This window comes from Panthera pardus, unplaced genomic scaffold (genome assembly GCF_024362965.1).
Source record: "Panthera pardus isolate Hobbes unplaced genomic scaffold, ASM2436296v1 HiC_scaffold_2, whole genome shotgun sequence".
NCBI classification, from domain to species: Eukaryota; Metazoa; Chordata; class Mammalia; order Carnivora; family Felidae; genus Panthera; species Panthera pardus.
In genome coordinates, this window is record NW_026526765.1 from 120925802 (window position 1) to 120951057 (window position 25256).

Consider the following 25256-nt stretch of genomic DNA (forward strand, 5'->3'; position numbering starts at 1 on the left):
GGATGTATTTAAAGGATAACTAGTACTTATAGTCTGGGTAGAAATGAGTAAATACGGCATGGCTTTGCAATTCTTTCCCAAGTCTTGGTGTTTTCATCTTAATTTGATTCAAGGAGACACCCTGCAATTCCTCAAAAACCTGAAGTTAGCATTCTTAGTTTTAGATGCTTATAAATAAAAGAATTTTAATACAAGGATACAGAGTTCAAAATTTGAAGCCAGAGTAGAGGGAAAAAACTTTCTGACCCATGTTCTTCTTAATTAAACAGCAGCCTCAGGGCCCCAGAGACTACCAACCAAAGTAAGCCCTCATCAACTGACAATAGCTGCCCAAATACTGTATTGAAAAGGATTATGAGGCTCTTTGGGATAAATGCTGTCTTCAATTTGCCTATCTACCCTGGCAGTAGGATGGGTTCAATGGTGGCACCATGCACGATTTCATGCCACATTTCTCTTTTAGAGAAAATGAAGAGGTTCCATCAAAACTGGTCCATTTTCAGCAATTAAAGCAGAACTGCTTATCAGGAAGCTTTAAACTACCAAAAGTCCTCAACTGTTGAGATTTTCTTTCTTTTTCCCCATCCCTTCTATGTATATATGTGAAAATTAAATAGATAATCCGGCGTAAAATGTGAAGACAAAAGATTATTCAAGGAGGGCTTGAACTATGAGGAATATTATGAAAGAACTGAGAGACTTTTAGTTTTGGTTTTGTTTTTTTTTTTAAATTAAGAATTCACTAGCACAAATCAATCAAATGTACTATGTTCCAGGTCGCAGGCACTAAAATCACAAAGAGCAAAACAATTAATGAGGAAACTACAAAAAGAACAAAAAATCAGGTGATCACCTAGTTCGTGAATTTCTACTTCCTTTTTACGAAGGGCCTATTGGAATGAAATGGAGTTCCATAAAAAAGACACACTGAGATGGAGTTTTAAGTGTTTTTCAGAAAAGTAACATGAGTTTTTTCCACTTCCGGCTACAAACTACAAACAACGTCAAAGACTTCTTAAGGAAAGCTGAAGCAAAGGCAAAGACAAACACACACTGGACAAGTCTCTGGCTAAGTGCATTTCATGAGTTCAAGAGTCACCTTGCGGGTTACCTACCTGCACTCTCTGCAGAGATGCTGCTGTAAGGTGGAGGAGCGTCACCTACAGCCTGTTCTGGCTCTCCAGGCTCTTCCTCATTCTGCAACTAAATAAAAATTGCACATTTTAATCCAAGTATAAAGCCAATTAGAGAAGAAACTGAAAACTGGAATGGCCTTTCTGGAAACCTATTTGGCAATGTGTTTCAAAAATCTTAAAACGGACAAATCCTTTACAAAGTACTCTACTCTCAGGAGCCTGGGTGGCTCAGTCAGTTGAGCCTCCGACTTCAGTTCAGGTCATGATCTCACTCACGGCTTGTGAGTTCGAGCCGCGCATCAAGCTCTGTGTTGTCAGCTCAGAGCCTGGAGCCTGCTTTGGATTCTTTGTCTCCCTCTCTCTCTCTGCCCCTTCCCCACTCGTGCTCTTTCTTGCTCTCTCACTGAAAAAAATTAAAAATATATATATATTTTTTAAAGCAAGAAACAAAGTACTCTACTCTCAGGAATTTATCCTAAGGAAATAAAGGGGCAAAGGGTAGATATTAATGTTACTGCGGCAAAACATAGAAACAACCTAAATTCCAATCATGGGGGACTTTTAAATAAATTATAGGTCATCTCACAAAGGATTACTAAGCACCCATAAAAATAAAATGTGATGGCTTGAATGGGTATTTATGCCGTACATGAAAAATAGCAAAATTTACCAAATAGCAGGCAAAACATAATTTGCTTTTGAAAGACAGTTAAGTGAAGACAAGAAAGTTAGAATGACAGACATCTACAGTTTACAATGTTTATCTCTAGCTGATACAATCATAAGGGAATTTTTCCTTTTTCTTGTTTATATGTATACTGAATTTTTGGTAATGAACATTTACCACTCGTGTAATTTTTTAAGTTAGAAAAACAATCCAATAATCATCTGTTGAAACAAAGCTAAATCATACCAAACCAAGGTTTACCATTATATTCAGTCTGCACATAGAAATTAAATCTTAAATAATTAAGACATTTACGAAAACATTAAATTCTACATAATTCTACAAATAACCTCTGTCAGTAAATCTCCCTTTTCCCTATCTCAGAGACTTTCTCGGTCAAATCTACAGCCCCAGTTACTCCAAATAACTCACAATGAAAAGGGTGTCTTCCTGTCATTGCCAGTCTGGACAATCTACTCAAACTCATCTTCATAGAACAAAGACGTTAGATTTAATTCTTATAGTGTGACAATAAAATACAGCTCATTTAAAAAAGATGAACTGGCTGAGAATGGGAGTCCATCTGTAAAGTAATAACCATATTTATCGATGTAACTGACTCAGGGGTCTGGGTCCTGCTGTGGGCCATCATGATACAGGGAACCAACTGAGCCACTCGCAAAACACACACCCTTCTAAACCAACTGCTACAAAAAACTCTACGTTGAATTCAGACAGGAAAACAGAGAGCCTGACTGGTGGTAACATGAAGGAGAGCTCCCGAATTTCTTAAATTTTAACTAACCATCTCAGTCTCCAACCCCTATGCCGTTCAAAATCAGAAGCCAACAAAAAACTTCTGATTAATACTGCAATGTATTCAGGAGTGCCTGGGTGGCTCAGCTGGTTAAGCGTCCAACTGTTTGTTTCAACTCAGGTCACAGTCTTGAGTTTCATGGGGTCGAGCCCCACATCAGGCTCCAAGCTGACAGTGAGGAGCCTGCTTGGGATTCTCGCTCTCTCTCTCTCTCTGTCCCTCCCCACTTGCTCTGTCTCTCTCAAAATGAATAAATAAAAACTTTTTTAAACATACTGCAATGTATTCAATTTCAGAAGAATTCTCGTGCCAAATTATCAACATCTACCATCTGGGCACATTTTTTTGAACCCTAGTATTCTAACGTTAAACTTAAGGCCCTCCCCAAAAAACTGTATGATAATGTAAGATGAGTTTTCCTTTTAAGGAAAGCATATAGGGCAAAATAGCTATAGCTATTTATATATAAATATAAATATAGCTATATATTTATTATATATTTATTATATATAAATATAAATATAAATAGCTATAGCTATAAGCCACATGATCCTAGGACCTCCCCACCCCCCATCAGTAAATTATTTAAATAGAGTTCCTGGGAGCACCTGGGTGGCTCAGGCAGTTAACTGTCTGACTCTTAATTTCAGCTCAGATCATGATCTCAAGGTTTGTGGAATGCAGTCCTGCATCAGGCTCCCTGGTGACAGCACAGAGCCTGCTTGGGATTCTCTCTCTCTCCCTCTCTCTCTCACTTTTTTGTTAAGCTTATTTATTTACTTGAGAGAGAGAGACCAGGGAAGGAGCAGAGAGAGAGAGGAGAGAGAGAGAGAGAGAGAGAGAGAGAGAGAGAGAATCTGAAGCAGGCTCCATGATGTCAGTGCAGAGCCTGATGTGGGACTGGAACCCATTGATCTTGAGAACATGACCTGAGCCAAAGTCAGTCTGAGCCACCCAGGCACCCCTGGAATTCTCTCTCCCTCTCCTTCTGCTCCTCCCCTGCTCAAGCTCTCTATCTCACAAACAAATTTAAAAAAAAAAAAGAAAAGGAAAAAAAAATGACACTGAGACACTATTTTTTTTTATCTTTCACAATCTATTTTATTTTTTTTCCAATATATGAAATTTATTGTCAAATTGGTTTCCATACAACACCCAGTGCTCATCCCAAAAGGTGCCCTCCTCAATACCCATCACCCACCCTCCTGAGACACTATTTTTTAAGAACACATAAATTGAGTTCCTGGGGCCATGGTTCACTTGCAATACTTTTTTTTTTAATGATTTATGTTTTTGAGAGAGAGAGAGAGAGAAATCATGCACACAAGTGGGGAAAGGGCAGAGGGAGAGGGGACAGAAGATCCAAACCAGGCTCCACGCTGACAGCAGCGAGCCCGACACGGGGCTCAAACTCATGAACTGCAAGATCATGATCTGAGCCGAAGTCAGAGGCTCAACCCACTAAGCCACACAGGTGCCCCCACCTGCAATACTTTTAACATTATATGAATCTCTAGATAGGGTATTCTCAGCCTACTCCTGCGTAACCACTTTTGTGCCCTGAAAATGCCACAAAAGAGTCAGCAGCAAAGAGAGGCAAATATGGACTTTGCAAGAATGATGCCTTAATATACTGCAGCCAGTAATGTTCTTTATTTAAACTTAGCTTGGTATTTTTGACCCGTTTTATATTTCCTGAGCTGGGTCATATAATCATGTTGTCTCTGCATAATTTAGGGTTTAGAAAAGAAGCATGACAATTCTGAGAAATACAGAAGTCCAAAGAATAAAGAGATCTTATGTGCCAATATCTGCAAGATAGGCTGCCTGTCTCCTAGCAACCTGGAAATGTGGAATTTGATCATCCCACACCAGGGGAAGAGATAACAGAGCAAAGAAATTCCAATGGTCTCAGAAACCCCCATTTTCTCTTTGGTGAGGATAAAAAAACAAACATTTCCAAGTAAAGTTTTTTGCTCCATTAAAATTCACCACTTTAGGGGCTCCTGGGTGGCTCAGTTGGTTGGGCATCCAACTTCAACTCAGGTCATGATCTCACGGTCCATGAGTTTGAGCCCCGCGATGGGCTCTGTGCTGACAGCTCAGAGCCTGGAACCTGCCTCAGATTCTGTGTCTCTTCGGTCTCTCTCTGCCCCTCCTCCATTAGGGTTGTCTCTCTCTCTCTCTCTCTCTCTCTCTCAAACATTAGAAAATATTTTTAATTAAAAAAATTCATCACTTTAGAATCATGTACTAATACTATTTCCAACCAAAAACAAAAATGACAAAAAACACCCACTATGACTATGGAGGCTCCACACTCTGGGATGAACCCAGGACCTCACTGTTTAGGCTTCCCAACACTGGCTTATTTTCTATGTGCTGGTCTTAAGTTTAGGCTCCATCAAGAAATGTGTTTAAAATAAAATAATACCGGGTGGAAAAAAAGAGAGGTAACCACCTGCAAGAAGTATTTAGTGACCACCATCTGTGTGAAGAATAACTTGGTAAACAACAGAATCCCTAAGTATATATGTTTTTACACTTTGGGGGATATCTATGGCCATTAATGTGGCTCTGCCAGCAAACAAATCGGGCACTCGCTAACAAGGCGGAGGGGCTGGGATGCAGTGGCACCTTTGGCTCTCTCCCTACTATGCTATTCCGTGTGGTGGGTAGGGGGATCCTCTGATTGTGTGTCTATGACAGATAATAAATACCTGTTGGGACTGATTCTTTTCTTGACAATTCTGATCAATTTCACTTATCTCTAAATAAGATTTAAATGGCATTTTTTTTTTCCAAATAGAATTATACAATTACCTATGCATGCCATATAAAGTACTGAGTTTAGTACAAAACTACCTAAAACCACCCAGGTCTCCAGCCCTGAGAGAGGAATAATCCAATCATCTGAAAATCCGGGTGGCCTTTCTCTTTCCACCGCCCCCCATCCCCTCCACTGTGCCCTGGCTCCCACTTTCCTTATCACCCATGTTCCACTGCATACTCCAAGCAGACTCTGTCATGGGTCCCTAAAAGAACCCTAAAACTCTTCTACGTTCCCACTTTGCATATCACAATTTGCTGTGGTACCTCTTGGCCTTGATCACTTTCTATTTTTTTAATATGTACCTACAAATAGATGCTAATAATGTTCTGTCCTCCAGATTCAGCCAGTGAAATACAGCACATCTAACATAAAGGCTGTGATGACTCCTTACTACATTCCACTGTGTCCTATCTATACTGTTGCTATGAGAAAGAAATACATGGTATTTTACCTAAACAACAGTTTAAGGACTCTCCCATACAGAAATCATACACAGCTGTAGTTCTAAGAGAAGCAAACTTGAATTTAACAAGTTTTTTTATTAATGTTTAAAAAAAATTTTTTTTTAATGTTTATTTTTACTTTTGAGAGAGAGAGACAGAGAGCACACACGAGTGGGGAAGGGGCAGAGAGACAGGCAGACACAGAATCTGAAGCAGGCTCCACGCTCCGAGCTGTCAGCACAGAGCCCTATGTGGGGCTCAAACCCACAAACTGTGAGATCATGACCTGAGCCAAACTCGGATGCTCAACCAACTGAGCCACCCAGGCGTTCCAATGTTTATTTATTTTTGAGAGAGAGAGAGACAGAGTGCAAGCAGGGAAGGGACAGACAGAGGAGGAGACACAGAATCTGAAAAGAGGCTCCAGGCGCCAAGCTGTTAGCACAGCTGGACACGCAGCTGGAACTCATGAGCTGTGAGATCATGACCTGAGTTGAAGTCGGACGCTTAACCAACTGAGCCACTAAGGTGCCCCTCTCTTATTTTAATGGGTAAAGTTGTTCCAACAGTTCACAGATCGAGGCACTCATTTATTCACTTGATGAGTTCCACTGTGTGCCAGACATGAGGAATATAGTGGGAAACAAGGCAGATGCAATGAGGACCTCCTCGAGCTCACATTCTAGTGAGGAAACCCAGCATAAAAGGGACTCCAGTGAAGTGAGTGTTGCAGTGAAGTCCAGGGTATCATGGGAGTTAGATAATAGGGACCTATGGGGCCTAAAAGACAGGTAGACTTCCTGGAAGTGGAATTTATATTCCTAGTGAGTAGGGAAAAGAAGATAGTTTAAAGACACTTACACCCTGCAGGTTTAAATTCTTATGAGTTCACACCCCAGCAAAAAGGCCTCATCACTCCTCTCCCCTGAGTCGTTCTAAAGATGGTCTTCCACTGAAAAATGAGCTGGGGTTATTTATTTATTGTGGGGGGGGGGGGGGGCGGGGAGAGACAGAGAGAGAGAGAGAGAGAGAGAGAGAGCGAGAGAGAATCCAAAGCAGTGGAGCCCAAGACGGGGCTTGATCTCACGAACAGTGAGATCATGACCTGAGCTGAAATCAAGAGTCTGATGCTTAACTGACTGAGCCACCCAAGCAACCTGAAATGAGCTGTTTTTAAGCAACAGCAGAGTCAGAGCTATGATTAGGCCTAAGTAAGGGGCAACATTCACAAATGCACTGGATGGCAGTACCTAAAGGCACTTAAACATCATTCTTCGGGGGGGTGCCTTGGTGGGTCAGTTGGTTAAGTATCCAACTTCAGATCAAGTCATGATCTCACGCTTGTGAGTTCAGGACCCACATCGGGCTTTGTGCTGACAGCTCAGAGCCTGGTGCCTGCTTTGAATTCTGTATCTCCCTCTCTCTCTGCCCATTTCCCATTCATGCTCTGTCTCTCTCTCTCTCAAAAATAAACATTAAAAAAAAAAACTTTTTTAAAAAGTCATTCTTGGTTTCTATTTACTATGGATGGAAGAACAAAAAACCCTACAAAAGACCCAAAAAGCCTTATACATGACAGAATGTACCAAAATATACCTCATAATTCACACAAATACAACAAGCATGTGGAAAATAATGCTGAACTAGCCAAGAAACCCATAATGTTACAAGTATTCGCACCACTCATTTTTTTTTTCTTGGTTGGGTCCTATTTAAACAGCAAGAAAATTCCTTTATGTTTTAAATCCTTTTTTAGTTATTAACAGTAAGTCTCAGAAAACCCTGGATCAATGCCTAAACTCTAGCTTTAAATGTTACTTACTATTTCTAATTTTAGAGTTAAATCCTAAATCTTTTTACCTTATAATGCAATTTTTAAACCTCTCATTACCAGCCCACTACTTCTGCATACTCTAAATCCTACCAGATGAGACAGTATAATTAACAGAAAATAAATAAGCACATTTCTTTAGGTAAACAACTGAGTATGCATTTTACTCTGTTATTCAGAAATAGCCAAAGTTTGTGGGGTGCCTGGGTTCCTCAGTCGGTTGAGTGCCCAACTTCAGCTCAGGTCATGATCTCGAGGTCCGTGGGTTCAGGCCCTGTGTTGGGCTGTCTGCTGTCAGCACAGAGCCAGCTTCAGAGGCTCTGTCCCCCACTCTTTCTGCCCCTCCCCTATTGGTTCTTTCTCTCATTCTTTCTCTCTTTCTCTGTCTCAAAAATAAATAAACTTAAAAAAAAATAAATAGCCAAAGTTTGTGAGGACTAGGAATTTTCTATTGTACACAGTCTTAGATTTTTAATTGTATACTGACTATAAACTTTATTGTTCTAACATCAACAAACTCTTTATATTCAAGAACAATTCTCTATTATATTGCTAGTAATTAGGGGATGATATTTAAAATAAGGTAAATACTTCTGATAAGGAGAAACCTGCCAATAAAAAAATCCAATTTAAAAACTAGCACAGAGGCACCTGGGTGGCTCACTTGGTAGAACATGCAACTCTTGATCTTGGGGTCATGAATTTGAGTCTCATGTTGGGTGTAGAGATTACTTTAAAATAATAAACAAATAGGCAAAGACTTTAAAATTTATTTTTAAGTTTATTTATTGATTTTGAGAGAGAGAGAAAGTGCATGCGAGTGAGGGAGGGGCGGGGGGGGGGGAGAGGAGAGAGACAGAGAGAGACAGAGACAGAGACAGAGGGAATCCCAAGCAGGCTCTGTACCACTAGTGCAAAGGCCAACGCAGGACTTGAACTCCTGAACCATGAGATCATGACCTGAGATGAATAGGACACTTAACGAACTGAGCCACCCAGGCGCCCCAGGCAAAGACTTGTAATACACATTTCTCCAAATAAGATACACAAATGAGCAGTGTACACAAGATGCTGAACATCATTAGTCATCACAGAAATGCAAAATCATACCAAGAGATACTACTTCTAACCCACTAGTATGGCCATAAAAAAATAAAAAAGGAAGGTAACAAGTGTTGTTGAGTACGTAGAGAAATTGGAACCCTCATACACTGCCAATAGGACTGTAAAACGGTGCAACTGTGGAAAAGTTTGGCAGTTCCTCCAAAAAAAGTTAAACAGAGTTATAAAAAGATCCAGCAATTCCACTCCTAAGTATATGCCCAAGAGAACCAAGAGCACAGTTTCACAGAAAAACTTGTACATGAATATTCATGGCAGGATTACTTACAATAGCCAAAATGCTCATCAACTGATGAACGGATAAACAAAATAGGGTATATCCCCCTTCCAAAAAAGTACTGATGATGAGGAAAACAAAAGCAAGAGGGATGTAGCTTAAATTAAATCTCCTTACAGCCTGCAGCCCAGTGACAGACACCTAAAACATGCAGAGCGTGACCTTCCTCAAGGAACTCATGGCTCCCTTAGTGCCTTAATGTTTTTTATTAAAAACTAAAAGTAATTTTATCTTTTTTATTTTTTTTTAATGTTTATTTTTATTTTTGAGACAGAGAGAGACAGAGCATGAACGGGGGAGGGGCAGAGAGAGAGGGAGACACAGAATAGAATCGGAAGCAGGCTCCAGGCTCTGAGCCATCAGCCCAGAGCCCGATGCGGGACTCGAACTCACGGACCGCGAGATCGTGACCTGAGCTGAAGTCAGACGCTTACCGACTGAGCCACCCAGACGCCCCTAAAAGTAATTTTATCTTAACAGCAGCTAGCCCCTCAAGTTCTTAAAAGTCCTGCTTCCAAAATTCCTTAGAAACCTACTTTATCTCTACCCATCTTCCTCCACAAACTTAAAAATATATATAATCACTCACTCCTCACAATTCCAGGGCAGCTCTTTCTGCCCCCAGGTCTTGTCCCCCTATAATAAAATCACCTTTTTGCACCAAAAAAAGAGAAAGGTCTCAAGAATTCTTTCTTAGCCGTTTGCTCACAAATCCCACTTCATAATTTCATCATTGATACACGCCAGAATGCTGAGGAATCTTGAAAACAGTATGCTAAGTGAAAGAAACCACTCACAAAAGACCACATATTTTATGATTCCCTTTATATAAAGTGTCCAGAAACAGCAAATCCAAGAGAGACAAAGATTAGTAGTTGCCAGGGGCTAGGGAAGGGAAGAAGGGGGAGTAACTGACTGCTAACGGAAACTGCCAGGTTTCTTTTTGGGTGATAAAAATGTTCTGCAGTTAGATAGTGATAATGGTTTCAAACCTTGTGAATATAGTCAACATCCATGAACTGTATACTTTAAAAAGGTGAATTTTGTGGTATGTGAATTACATCTCAAAATAAAGTATTCTCTAATTTTGAAAAGGCAAACTTAATGTAATGTAAATTTTGTTTAAAACAAAACTGAAGGGGCACCTGGGTGGCTCAGTCGGTTGGGCATACGACTTTGGCTTCAGTTGTGATCTCACAGTTTGTGAGTTGGATCCCCACATGGGGTTCTCTGTTGTCAGCACAGAGCCGGCTTTGGATTCTATGTCCTCCTCTCTCTCTCTGCACCTCATCTGCTTGTGCTCTCTCAAAAATAAATAAACATTAAAAAAAAAAAAAACTCTTTAAAAAAATGAAACAAAACTGAAGAGCACTCTGCACACCCACTGGTCTGCTCTTGCGCCGGTCCTTCTGCCCACACTGCCACCAACACTCCCGCCAAGAGGGAGATCTTGCACTTTGCAGACAGGCCAGGGCAGCAACCACATCTGCACCAAGTTCTGTAAGGTGATCAGCAACGAGCCTGGCACGGACCTTACCGGCACTTACCACAGCCACCTCGACCTGCAGCTGGAGCAAATTTACATGTATTACAAAGAGGCCACAGGTGGCAAGTACGTGCCCCGCACCATGCTCACTGACCTGGGAGCCCGGTACCACGGACTGCGTGTGCTCCAGGCCCTCCCGGCAAATCTTCAGGCCAGATAACTCCATCTTAGGTCAGAGTGGTGCTGGGAACAACTGGGTCCAGGGCCCTACATGCACTGTGCAGAGCTGGCTGACTGGGTGCTGGATGTTGTGAGGAAGGAGCTGAGAGCTGTGATTGCCTGCAGTGCTTCCAGCTGACCCACTCCCTGGGTGGGGGAGGGGGGAACCGGGTCTGGGATGGGTACCCTCCTCATCAGCAAGATACGGGAGGAGTGTCCCGAAAGGATCACGAACACATTCAGCGTGGTGCCCTCAGTCAAGGTGTTGGACAGATGGCAGAACCCTACAATGCCACCCTCTGGGTCCACCCGGCTGGTAGAAAACACAGATGAAACTTACCGCACCGATAACAAGGCCTTGCTTCTGCTTCTGTGACATCTGCTTCAGAACCCTAAAACTGACCACACCCACCTACAGGGACCTCAACCACCTGGTGTCAACCACCATGGGTGGGGGGGGTCACCACCTGCCTGCACTTTCCTGGCCAACTCAGTGCTGACTCCACACACTGGCTGTCAACATGGTGCCCCTCCCCCACCTGTACTTCTTCAGTGCAGTGGGACTTTGCCTCACTGACCAGCCAAGGCAGCCACGGTACTGGGCCCTGATGGTGCCAGACCTCACTCGGCAGCCGTTCAATGCCAAGAACATGATGACCACCTGGGACCTCCTCCACAGCCACTACCTGACTGTAACCCTAGTGTTGAAGGGCCACATGTCCATAAAGGAAGGTGGACGAACATACACTTAACGCCCAAAACAAGAACAACAACTACTTTGTGGAGTGGGATCTCCAATAATATAAAATCAGCTGTGCCACCCCACCCTGGGGGGGGGGCTAAAAATGTCTGCCACCTTCATCAGCAATAGCACGTCCATTGAGGAGCTGTTCACATGTACCTCAGAGCAGTTCACAGCCTTGTTCTGGCATAAGCCCTTCCCGCACTGGTAAACAGGTAAAGGTTTGGATGAGATGGACTTTACCAAGCAGAGAGCACCATGAGTGACCTGGTGTCTGAGTACCAGGACACCACAGTCAAGGAGGAAGGTGAGTTTGAAGAGGAGGCAGAGGAAGAGGTGGCCTAGAGCTGATACCCAATAAAACATGGACGCTGTGTGAACTCTGTATTCACTCATAACCAGTTCTCTGATAGCTACGTCTCTGTGTGTAGCCATGTCTCTTGCTCTTTTTCCTGCTGTGATCTCATATGCTGTACAGACACCACAATTAAAGCATTTTCATGGGGGGGGGGGGCTGAAAATTAACTGCTCCAAATCATCATTCTCTTACTAAATCAATGTCTATGCTCATAAATGGGAGAGAATGGTCCTGATCCCATCAGTATCCTCAGATCTTAACATGGAACATGTACTTGCGAACAGACAAAAATAAAGAAAAGTAACACAGTAAATTACAAGCTAATTGCAGTAAAAAAAAAAAAAAAATCTTAATGTTCTCCCCTCCTGATAAGAAAAATATTAGGATCAAGAAATCACATAGGTTTGGGGCGCCTGGCTGGCTCAGTCAGTAGAGGACGCAATTCTTGACCTCGGGGTCATGAGTTCAAGCCCTACATTGCGTGTAGAGATCACTTAAAAATAAAATCTTTAAAAAAACCCAAAGCACTGGGTGTTGTATGGAAACCAATTTGACAATAAATTTCATATATTGAAAAATAAATAAATAAAATTGTGTAGATTTAAAAAAAAAAAAAAAAACCAAAACAGTTTGGCTAACAACCTATTTTAAGAGCTGAGAACGGATAGCATTAATTTATTTTTTTCTACTTCAAAAGTTTCCCCAAAGATAATTTTAAAAATAAACCACCAGAATTAGATTATCCCCAATAGTATGTCTCATGTCAGAAGGAAAAAATAAATGCAAATCCTCTTAATACCATAATAAAAACATAATTAAAAGTCAAAATTCAGCAAAGCAAAAGAAGAGTAATCAGAATAATGCCTTAAAAAGTCAATGCAATAACAGAGGAAAAGAAAACTAATACCACAGTAAATCCCCTTAGAAAGGCCATCAGTTCATAAAGCTTTTCACTTAAAGATTTTTGTGATGGAGATGCCTGGGTGGCTCAGTCATTTAAGCATACAAATTTTGGTTTCAGCTCAGGTCACAATCTCACGGTTCATGAGTTCAAGCCCCACATCAGGCTCTGTGCTGACAGTGTGGAGACTGCTGAGATTCTTTCTCCCCTCTCTCTTTACTCCTTCCCCGTTCATGATCTCTCTCTCTCTCTCTCTCTCTCTCTCTCTCTCTCTCTGTCTCTCAAAAATAAATAAATAGGGCGCATGGGTGGCTCAGTCATTAAGCATCTGGCTTCAGCTCAAGTCCAGATCTCATGGTTCATGAATTCGAGTCTCACATTGGGCTCTGTGCTGATAGCTCAGAGCCTGGAGCCTGCTTCAGATTCTGTCTCTCTCTCTCTCTCTCTCTCTCAAAAATAATAAAAACATTTAGAAAATTTAAAAATAAATAAACATTAAAAAAGTAAAGATTTCTGTGATGATCACTATTACATATATAAATACAACTGATGAATAAAATTTGGATTGGAAGGAGAGAAAATACTTTCTGTATTTATGCTAGTCCTTAGAAATGAGAGCAAATATTATGAACTATAATATAACAACTTGTGCTTTCTTCTTTCTTCACCTGATATGCAAGTAACAAGGAATACCATCCAGAGAGATAAGAGGAAGGCAAGATAGTAGCCACTCACCTCCAACTTCAACCTTCCTAAGAAGCCAAGGTGCTAGGAGAAATCACTCTTCAGGACATCTGGGGGGCTCAGCTGGTTAAGTGTCTGACTCATGGTTCTTGAACTGAGTTCTGCCCCACTTTCGGCTCTATGCTGACAGCACAGAGCCTGCTTAGGATTCTCTCTCTCCCTCTCCCTCTGCCCCTCCCCTGCTCAAGCTCTCTCCCTCCCTCCCTCTCTCTTTCTTAAAAAAAAAAAATAATAATAATAATAATAATTATAATAATAATAAACTTAAAAAAAAGAAATCACTCCTCATCCACAGAGATACTAAATTAGCCAACTATGGCTATGATAGTAGCACTGTGAGATTTTTGGGTGGGACAAGAAAATTATGATCAACCTGCCAACCTCTGGGATCCAATGTCTTATGCTCAAGTATTTCCACCACTGATAGCAACACCAAGACAGCATCAAGTAAATGGTGCCTGGTGTTTTCTAGCACTTAACTTCAACAAAATCTGTAGCCAAGAGCCTTCCAAGTTAATGATACGCCCCACCCTCCCCATGCTTCATGATTTTATAAAGACTGGGGAAACAAGGAGGGACAACCATGCAACATTTTCAAATAGGTCTCTGTGCCTCTTTTAAGAAGTAGCAACGAAACTATTTACTAACAATGTGTCCTCCATAACATCCTGAGTCCTACCTCTTCTCCATTTCTTACTTCCTTAGAAAACTCAGGTTTCAGAGCTCTAGGGCCTACTTGGAAAAGTAATTAAAATTCCTGGCAAAGATAAGTTGAAATGGACAGTAAGCACTTGGCTTAGTCCCCTTGCTTTTGACAGGATGATAGAAACCATTCATCTTTTGTTTACAGAATAATCAACGTAAAAATAGTAGCTAGACCAGACTCACTTTTAAATAATTTATATCAAATCTAGTCCATAATTTCAATGCAAAAGTGGTGAATACTGCTCATGCTTTTATTTTTAAACCCGTATGTTGTATTTAAGATATGTTACAGCTCTAAAATACCAACATGGAAGCAAAAATGAACTCCTAATTATTCACCACTTAAAATTGTACATTAAGCAATGCCTTAAAAAAAAAAGTTGTCCCAACAGAACATGGAATACAACTGACATCTATTCAAGTATGCTTTTTTTAAAAAAATGTTTACTTATTTTTCAGAGAGAGAGATGGATCACGAGCACAGGAGGGGCAGAGAGAGACAGAGACTCCCAAGCAGGCTCCGTGTTGTCAGTGCAGAGCCCAAGAGGGGGCTCAAACTCACGAAATCTAACAATATATTTAATTAGTTTGATTTGTATAACTTTCTGTAAAACAGCTCAACCACACAGGAGTACTTAAACTGTAAACACTATTACGGCACCTGACCATCTCGGTCAGCAAGAGCATGAGGCTCCTGGGCTCAGGACCGTGAGTTCAAGCCCCATTTTGGGTGTAGACATTACTTAAATAAATAAATTTAAAAAAAATAAAAAATAAAATGCAAACACTATTAATGTAGACATAAAACCTAGAGTATAATCAAATGTAAATATATTGTGATTCAAGCTTTCTGTTCTATTACCTTTTCTTCTGCCATAGCCCACAACAACCTTCTCCTCATGGAGAATCATAAATTTAAATATCTCACTCAATAAAATTTTATCAAGCACTAATACATGCCAAGATCACATCAATTTTTGATTATTATCCCCTTAATGTTCCTGAAAGAACATTTCCATTTTTTCCATTTACTAGGAAGACTATTAGTTTAAGTTGTAATAATAACTTTGGAGGTTAAAAAGTTAATTTGATGAGATGTGTTTAAGGATGCTTTATGTATAACTATGAAGACCAAGATCTGTCAGCAAGGATGAAAAAACTTTTTCATTAAATCTACCGACAGAAGCACTATTCCTATATACCATTATATTAAAATAAAATACCAAAGGAAGTAGTTTTTTAGGTCTAGCAACTGGTTTCTTCTGGGCTCTACCTTTTTGTGTGTATGTCAATATTCTCTAACCGATGGTTACCTTAGTGTTTGGGGCATCACAGGGGATGGCATATTTTTATCAGCAATTTCCTATAGAAGTGGTACACATCGATCCTACTGCTATTCTTCAAAAGCAGACTACCAATTTCTTCCTTTACCGTTAGCTTTTTTGTGTCCAAAGACATAAAGAAGTTCACCCACATTTGCTTCTCATATTAACTTTTATTCATTCAAAAGACCCGATTAAGAAAATGAAGACAACCCAGAGTGGCAGAAGATGTATTTTTCAGACAAAAGACTCAACCAGCATACATACAGAGTTTCTAAAAAACAAGAAAAAGGAAAAACAAACAAAAAGGAAATCACCCAACTGAAACATGGTTTAAAAACTTGAAGAGACAGTTCCAAAAGAAGTTATCCAAATGGCCACTAAACTTATTAAGAAGTGCTCCACTGTATTAGTCATACAGAAATGCAAATTAAAACCATAGATGATAGTTAAAATACAAAAGCAGAAAACACCAAATGCTGATGAGGACATATGACAACCAAACTCTCAAATTGGGACTGTAAATCTGTACAACCACTTTAGGAAACTGTTCAGCAATTATCTTATTTTTTTTTTAATGTTTATTCATTTTTTGAGAGAGAGAAAGAGCGCGTGCGAGTGGGGGAGGGGCAGAGAGAGAGGGAGACACAGAATCCAAAGGAGGCTCCAGGCTCTGAGCTGTCAGCACACAGCCCGACGCGGGGCTAGAACCCATAAACCGTGAGATCATGACGTGAGCTGAAGTCACCCATGACCAAGGCAATTACCTATTAAAGATGAATCTGTATATTGGGGCGCCTGGGTGGCTCAGTCGGTTAAGTGTCCGACTTCGGCTCGGGTCACGATCTCACGGTCCGTGAGTTGGAGCCCCGCGTCGGGCTCTGGGCTGATGGCTCAGAGCCTGGAGCCTGCTTCCGATTCTGTGTCTCCCTCTCTCTCTGCCCCTCCCCCGTTCATGCTCTGTCTCTCTCTGTCTCAAAAATAAATAAACGTTAAAAAAAAAAATTTTTTTTTTTAAAATAAAGATGAATCTGTATATACTCTACAACCCAGCAATTCCACTCTAGTTATATATCTAACAGAAACACATATGTTCACCAAAAGACATACCAGGACGTTTAAAACAACATTATTGTTGTTTTAATTTAACTATCTAAATTAAATGTCCATCAATAGCAGAATAGATAACTAAATTGTGGGATCTCCATACAGTGGAATACTACACAGCCATGTGAATAAACTATGACAACATACAATGCATGGGTGAATCTCCCAAAAATAATGTTGAGCAAAGGAAGCCAGAAACAATAGCATTAACTGTATGATTATATTAAATAAAGATCAAAACCAAGCAAATCTAACACGCCAGTCAATGCAGAGAAGGTAACTGGAAAGGTACGTGAAGGGGGCTTTTCGAGTGCTGATAATGTCATTTCTTGATCTGGGTACTAGTTAAAAGTGCACGTTCAACTTCTGAAAATTCACTAAGCTGTGCATTTATGATCTGTGCATTTTTCTGCATGTAAATTATATTTCAGTAACAATTCAGGAAGGGGAGAAAAGGAGACTAGCAAAGTATCCATGACACAGACGGGGACCTCTGCATGGTCTATCTCTATATTCACCATAGCATTTAACACTGAGTGGCACATCACAAGTACCTTATCAGCACATGTTACCTAAAGCAGGATGGAGGTGTAGTTTTAACATAAATCTACCTAAAGAAATGGCAGCTTATCTTAATGCCCTCTTAACCGACCAGTTCACATGTACCTAAAATATTCACATTACTTTACAATCACCAAATAAATGTACAGATGAGGCATGGAGCCACATGCAGATGAGTGCTGAACTGTGGAAGGGACAGTGATGACAGGTCCGTGAGTAACCAGCAGCAGATAGCATCCCTATCACTACTTAGCACCAGGAGCACATAAAACACGGAGAAAACTGATGAGAAACCAGGCTTTCTAAAGCAACAAAGACAAAAGTTATTCTCTCTTACTGGCTAGTCTAAAAGCAAGGAGGTATGACACACACACAAAAAAAACTTCCAAAAAGGACTGCCAACTCACAGGTATTTGATTTATTTGCAGGCTTTATAACCTTATGCGTTACATGTATTCCTTTTGTATGTACCGTGTTTCATAATAAAAATTAAAAGAAAATTGTGATTCTATAATTACCAATTTTAAAAAGAAATAGGAACAAAAGTGCAAGAAACACAAAGGAGAAACTGGCATCTTCGACCTTCAACTCCTGAGAAATAAGAAATGTGTAACATTTAGTATTCCACCTATAACACTTAGCATACTGTACTAGGTACAAACAGGTATTCAATAAATGTTTGTGGTACAAGTGAAAGAAAATTAGTGTTTTAATCACACTAATTCCTAGACTGTTTTTTTCTTCTGAAAACAACTGGCATAGCAAGAAATGGAATATTCTACATTAAGAAGACAGTAAAGTCAAATGTCCACACACTAAAAGTGACAGACATGCCTAGAACTCAGGCACTAGCTCTGACTACAGCCTGCTTGGCCCTGCTGGCCCCAGGAGCAACGAGAGCTCTCTCAGGCTGAGTTCCAAAGTTATGCTTGCTTTTTACTATATTATTATTATTATTATTATTATTATGCCTAGACTAGAGCATGCTAGGGCACAGGTTAGGGATGGCAAAAGGTGTTCAACAGAGTCTGCCTAAACTTAGGCTTGGTCATGAGGTCCCCTTTTCCTCCAAGAACAATGAGAGCCAAGATAGATGCATTAAGCATCTCCTATCTTTCCCTCCACCTCATAATCCCAGAAAGTTCCATCATGCAAGTGTTTTAACTACTAGAATAATGTAACACCACTCAATGTGTTAACAAGTCTGGCCATGATTGGTGTGGGGTAAAGGACACAACAGCGAATGTGACTGCTGTTTTTAACCTAAGTATGCAGTTCATCAAAGAAAAGACCATCAAAAGAAGTAACTGCAATTTTAATATTCTACTTAATGATTAAACACACACATTTACTCCATAAATAATCCTTTAGTAAATGTAAATGTTAATGTAATGTCAGTAAAGTTTTGTTAATTTTAAGTCAAAAAAATATATAGAGACAAGTACCAGGAGAGGAAGCAGCAATAAAATCCCAAAAGCCAGAAGCAAGAGGAAAGGTGACAACTACCACAGAGGACCCAAGAGGAGTGAATCCTAAACCAGAAAGCAGAAGAGCGACATGTCTTGCACTATATCCTCAAAAGGCTCAAGAACTGGTGGCAGCAGTTACTGGTAGAAGTAGGAATGAAAATGAGATTTAAAAGCAGAAAGAAAGGTGACAGACTCAGCCCAGAATCCAGTTCCAGGATCCCCACTAGAAGACTAGAGATTTTTTTTTTTCTGACCAGTGTAAAAGCACAGAGTTTTGGGCTGGAGACACACAGTTTGGGAGAAAGGGTAGCATATCAGAAAAGAGTGATTGAGAGATTTATGTACCAAGTGTTGAGATCTCCGAGCTTTCTCCCCACTTAGCTCCCTTCTTTTTTTTTTTTTTAATGTTTATTTATTTTTGAGAGAGAGAGAGAGAGAGAGAGAGAGAGAGAGAGATGAGCAGGGGAGGGGCAGAGAGAGAGGGAGACACAGAATCCAAAGCAGGCTCCAGGCTCTGAGCTGTCAGCACAGAGCCCAACGCGAACCGTGTGATCATGACCTGAGCTGAAGACTGAAGCTTAACCAACTGAGCCACCCAGGTGCCCCTCAGTTCCCTTTTTACTAGCAGTCAGGCCTATTCTCTGGGGGAAACTAAGCAGCCCAGAAGAAGAGACCTAAAGACGTCCACTCAAAGAAACAGTCTAGTCAGATTCAACAAGAAGCTCCATCAAACATCCTGAGCTTTTTGAGGTGTCTGGGTGGCTCAGTCAGTTGAGCGTCTGACTCTTGATCTCGGCTCAGGTCACGATCTCACGGTTCTTTCTAAGTTTGGGCCTTGCATTAGGCTCTGCACCGACAGTGCAGAGCCTACTTGGGACTCTCTTTCTCCCTCAAAATAAATAAACATCATTTTAAAAAACAGATATTAAAAATACTGCAATGAGTTAGAATCTAAAAAACTTGTTTAAATTTACCAGAACTGATAAACATGAGCTTCCAGACCAAAAGGGCCTTCTGAATGCCTGGTACAGTGGACAAAAGTAGATCTCAAGGTACAACACAGTGAAATTTAAGAGCAGTGGGGACAAAAAGAAGCTCTTAAAAGCTTCCAGGGTGAAAGAGACAGAGAGCTGGAGAAAGTAGGCAACATCTGAAGAATCAGACATCAAAAGTGGCTTCAGGCTTCCTAACAGCAACAGAACTTACAAGGCACTAGAGTAAATGCCTTCAAAATTCTAAAGGAAAACGTTTCTGGACCAGAAGTCTAAGTGTGACAACAACATAAAACAGCCTTGGATGTGCAAAGTGTCAAAAAAAAAAAAAAAAAAAAAAAAAAAAAAAAAAAGGAAGGGGGTGTTAACTTCCCATGCATTCTTCCTCAGAAAGACACTGTAGGCTGTGTTCTAGGAAAATAAGGCAATAAATGGAGAGAAAGAAAGAAGTGAATCAAGGAAAGGGGCTTCAATCAAAAAGTCTGGGAAAGGAAACCCCCAGGATAACAAGGAAACGGCGGACCTTGGGAGCAACCTTCCAGAATGGGTCAAATGGCCAGAAAAGATACCTCCCCACCCTCAACAACAGCAATAAAATATCTGATATGTTTGAACATATCAAAAAAGAAAAAGAAAAACAAACAAACAAAAAACCTATGGAGAATATTAGGTCAAAGTCTGAGGATTAATTAGTGCTATTAGCAATTTCTGATATGTACATAGAAATTGAGCAAACAAAAAAGTAATTACTTTATAAAATTTATTTCAATTCTAGTATAGTTAACATACAGTGTTATATTAGTTTCAGGGGTACAATGTAGTGATTCGGCACTTCCATGCATGACCTGGGGTGTTCATCCCAGCAAGTATGCTCCTTAATCCCCATCACCAATTTCACCCATCCCCCCACTCCCAAAATAATTACTAACTTCAGGGAAAATAAAGTACTATTCAGGCAAGGACAAGTAACCACAGTACAGTACATATTTCAGCCCTGAACAGTGTTTATTTTTTTCAATTACTGTAAATGCTGAATATTGATCTAACCACATAATGGACACAACTATATCAGAAAAGTGAGAAGAAAGGAAGCAGGAGTACATGCAGCTGTGGGAGGGTGGTAAAATAGAGATAAATCCTTACCTCCCATAGCAGTTAAGTCAAATTTTTTTTAAACACTGAAAACTGAAAAATCAAGAAGTAGCACACTATAAAATGTTATGTAGCTACAAGGATAATAGCAAAACAGCAAAAGAAACAGTTAGAAGAGTTAAGACATAGGCAACTAAACAGGAGACTACTGTTTTTAGTAATAAGCACATGAGATCTATTTTACTCTAACCTATACACCTATATATAACTTTGATATGAAAACAAACAAAAAAAAAAGTTTAAAACATAAAACATGATTACAAAATGTGTCACAAAAGGGGATTCTCACTGTGCTCAGGAGAAACTAACCTATTGGGGGGAGTACTCAAACCCCCTTTTGGACAGACTACCTAAACTAAGCTGGGGGCTAGGTAAGAGGAGGCCTCCAGACCAGAGGGTGATGCACTCTAGACCTGAAACATGTTCCCCATGGGAAACAAGTCATGAGACTCCATCCTTCCCCCAAATACTTGTCTCCCCCATCTACATCTTACTCATCCTTCAAGGCCAGGCTCAAGTTTCACCTTCTCAGAAACTTCCTACCTAGAACCAGGTACTAGGTACTACTCTTCCACCTTAAAATGATGTCTTTCATCTGCTATCTCATTCTCTGAATTAAAGTAATTAGTATTACACCAATACCATAATACGTTCTCTTTAGTCACTCAATAGGCAAAAATATAGAAACTGAAAATAAAAACCACAATAATCCCATCTTTCAAATATCCTTCTAGCCATTGGGTGAATATAAATAATCGAATAAGCTTTTCATTCACTGCATGGTGGAATTTTTCTTCATCATTAAATAACCTTTTCTAATATCACTATAGTATCTGAAACCCAGTGTACATTTTTTTAAAGGGAAAAAAAGTTCATTTCTCAAAGTAACTACAGCATTAACCAGGGACAATTAAATAATAATTAAAGTAATCTGGTAAGAGAAATACAAAATCAGGATTAGAAGGTATGGCCTGGTAATTGTTGAGATCCTTTTCAACACAATTACAGATTCTTACTTTAAATATTTTCACTGAAATGTGAAGTCAAACTTAAAATGGCATTTGGATTACATTAAACCTGACACATGAAGATATTTTAACCTTCCAAATAATAGTAGATGCTAACATAATAAGCCAATGATTACCTTTCACACCTCCCATAACTTTCTCCCCTTCTACTCAGCTGATCATTTTGGTCACAGCTGAAAGGTGGCAAGATGGCTGTGAAACTCACAATATCAAGTAACTGTGATCACCTCACTTAACTCAGCCACCTGAAATAAAACTCGGCCAACACGCTTAAGACAATTAATGCTGCTACATACATGACTGAGTAGAACTGATTTTAACCACACCTTAAAATACTCCATCTGTGACAATTCAGTCACAGAAGGACAAAACTGCTGAAAACAACCTAGTATCAACCATCAATCACGTGTAAGATCCTCAAGGCTACAGATTACCCTCAAATCATTCTTCTTATCCTATTTCAAGAGTAACATGACAATTTCAAAATTTCTGAAAATGCTACTACTAAAAGCAGTGAATAAGAGTACTATAACTCGGGGCACCTGGGTGGCTCAGACGGTTAAGTGTCTGACTTCAGCTCAGGTCATGATCTCACAGTTTGTGAGTTCGAGCTCTGCGTTGGACTCTTGGCTGACAGCTCAGAGCTGGAGCCTGTTTCAGATTCCGTGTCTCCCTCTCTCTTGCCCTCCCCTCCTTGTGCACTCTATCTTTCTCAAAAATAAATAAATATTAAAATAAGTTAAAAAAAAAAAGAATACTATAACTCAAAGAGCCAACTTCTTTAAAAAAAAAAAAAGCTCTAGAACTTTTAAAATTAGTAGCTTCTCACTTTTACAAAGACTTTATTAAAACATCTCATCAGGGGTGCCTGGCTGGCTTAGTTGGTGGAGCACATGACCTGTGATCTCAGGGTTATGAGGTCATGTCCCACATCAGGTACAGAGATTACTTAAAAATAAAATCTTTAGGGGCCCCTGAGGGGCTCAGTCAGTTAAGCATCCGACTTTGGCTCAGGTCATGATCTTGCCATTGATGGGTTCAGGCACCATGGCGGGCTCTGTGCTGACAATCCAGAGCCTGGAGTATGCTTCAGGTTCTGTGTCTCCCTCTCTCTCTGCGCTTCTCTCTCTCTCTCTCTCCCTCCCTCTCTCTCTCTCTCTCTCTCAAAAATAAACATTAAAAAATTGTTTTAATAAATAAAATAAAAGCTTTAAAATAAAACCATCTAATCAGTAATAGTCCAGCTTCTATCACAAAGAAGTAAAATTGTGTGACAGCAAGTGATGATTTTACTGTGAACTTAAAATTGCTCTAAAAACCAAAGTTTATTTGAAAAAATTTTAGTTATGATTTCTAAAAGCATTATTAATTATTTTCTGGGACATACAATATTTGAAGCTGACCAGAAGGGAAAGATTTACAAACAGAATGCTTTGACTAGTACTGTAAAATTACAAAATGGTATTCTATACTCAATGACCCATCTGTTTTTAAAATATACTATTAAGATAACATTTTCTATATTTTTAAACAATGTATAATTTCTTTTATCTTTTAGCATAAACTCACCATCTATATTTATTGACATCACTTTTAAAAATAATTATTCATGAGGCGCCTGGGTGGCGTGGTCGGTTATGCGTCCAACTTTGGCTCAGTTCGTGATCTCACGTTTCGTGGGTTCGAACCCCACATTGGGCTCTCTGCTCTCAGTGCAGAGCCTGCTTCAGATCCTCCATCCCCCTCTCTCTCTCAAAAATAAATAAATAAACATTAAAAAAATTTTAATAATTATTACAAAAGACGTTTGCTAAATCATCAATAGAATGCTGTCTCTTTGGATCAAAGCCACCAGCTCCTACATGCAAAAGCAATCAATTATAAAGCTGGAAGGAATCAAAGTGATAATAATAGTCCAACTACTTCAATTTACACAACACAAAATAAGGCTAGAATAAGAGGTTAAAATCCTCACCCACAGTCACACAACCTCTTACTTCATGATAGAAGCTGGAGTATTACTGATTAGATGTTTTAATAAAGTTCTTTTATGTTCTCCTAACCCAGTCTCTACTTAGTGCCCAAAGTGAACCCTCCAGATATAAAGTCTACATGACCAGCTTCAAAAACTGCTTATTGGAGTGCCTGGCTGGCTGAGTTGGTAGAGCTCTTGACTTCGGGATCATGAGTTCAAGCCCCATGTTGGATATAAAGATTACTGAAAAACAACAACAACAAACCTGCTTATTAACGCAGAGGTATGTGAAGAGTTTGGATGCTACAACATAAAGCTCCTAAAATGAAAGCTTCAAAATACTAACACTGTATTCCCGATTCCCTAGTTCACAAAATTTCATCTAAATTTAACAAGGACAAAATAAATTAAGAACAATTTAGTAACAAAGAAAAAAGCAAAATAAGCAGAGAATTCTATAGAAAAAAGACCGTAGAGGTTAAAGGGACTTGGGTTTTACCTACAGTGCTTTCAGTTTTTACAGCACTGTATGCATTGTTAATCAGACCTTAATGCTTAAGATGAATGTGAGTAATAAATATACGTCTTTATTTTATACTATTTTTGCAACTTGTAAGTTGAAACTATTTCCAAATTAGTTTGTAAAGCAATTTTTTTACAAGCAAAACATGACTGGGGCACCACCTGGCTCAATCGGTGGAGCATGTGACTCTTGATCTCGGGCTTATGAGTTCGAGCTCCACACTGGTGGAGAGAGTCCTTAAAAATAAAACCTTTAAAAAAACAAATAAAACTGGGGTGCCTGGGTGGCTCAGTCTGTTAAGTGGCCAACTCTGGCCTAGGTCACGATCTCATGCTTCATGAGTTCAAGCCCCGTGTTGTGCTCTGTGCTGACAGCTCAGAGCCTGGAGCCTGCTTTGGATTCTGTGTCTCCCTCTTTCTCTGCCCCTCCCCTGCCTGTGCTCTGTCTCTCTCTCTCTCAAAAAAAAATGGGTAAACATTACAAAAAATAAAAAACAAAAACAAAACGTATAAAAAATTTAATATAAAAAGCACATGATTATTAACAAAAATTTGGGGAAAAAAGAAATCACTTATCATTTTTCTTAACAATCTATTATAAATGTATGAAACAACCCCACTAAAGATGAGGGGAAAGGTATGACCTAAGCAACTTTGGAAATGAGTAGTCTGCAAACCTAAAAGCAAAGAAACTGTACATATGCCCTGTCCTCTAGTTGAGAAAACTTTCCCACAGAGGAATAGGTTAACATTTGTGACACCACTCCACACGTATGTTAGAATTAAAGAATTAAGTAAATGGATGGCGGGTAGTGGGAGCAAGGCTTCTCACTACTGAATGGGAATT

At 39.8% G+C, this 25256-nt stretch overlaps 1 protein-coding gene and 1 pseudogene across 1 annotated transcript in view; one reads left to right on the forward strand and one right to left on the reverse strand.

Annotated features, from left to right (window-relative positions):
* NDFIP1 (Nedd4 family interacting protein 1) overlaps positions 1-25256 on the reverse strand; it is a 56531-nt gene that overhangs the window by 23263 nt on the left and 8012 nt on the right. The window contains exon 2 of the mRNA XM_019424549.2: positions 1116-1203. Coding sequence (XP_019280094.1) covers positions 1116-1203 — 88 coding nt within the window. The remainder of the gene's footprint in view (positions 1-1115; positions 1204-25256) is intronic.
* Positions 6521-11918, forward strand: LOC109252225 (tubulin beta-4B chain-like; annotated as a pseudogene).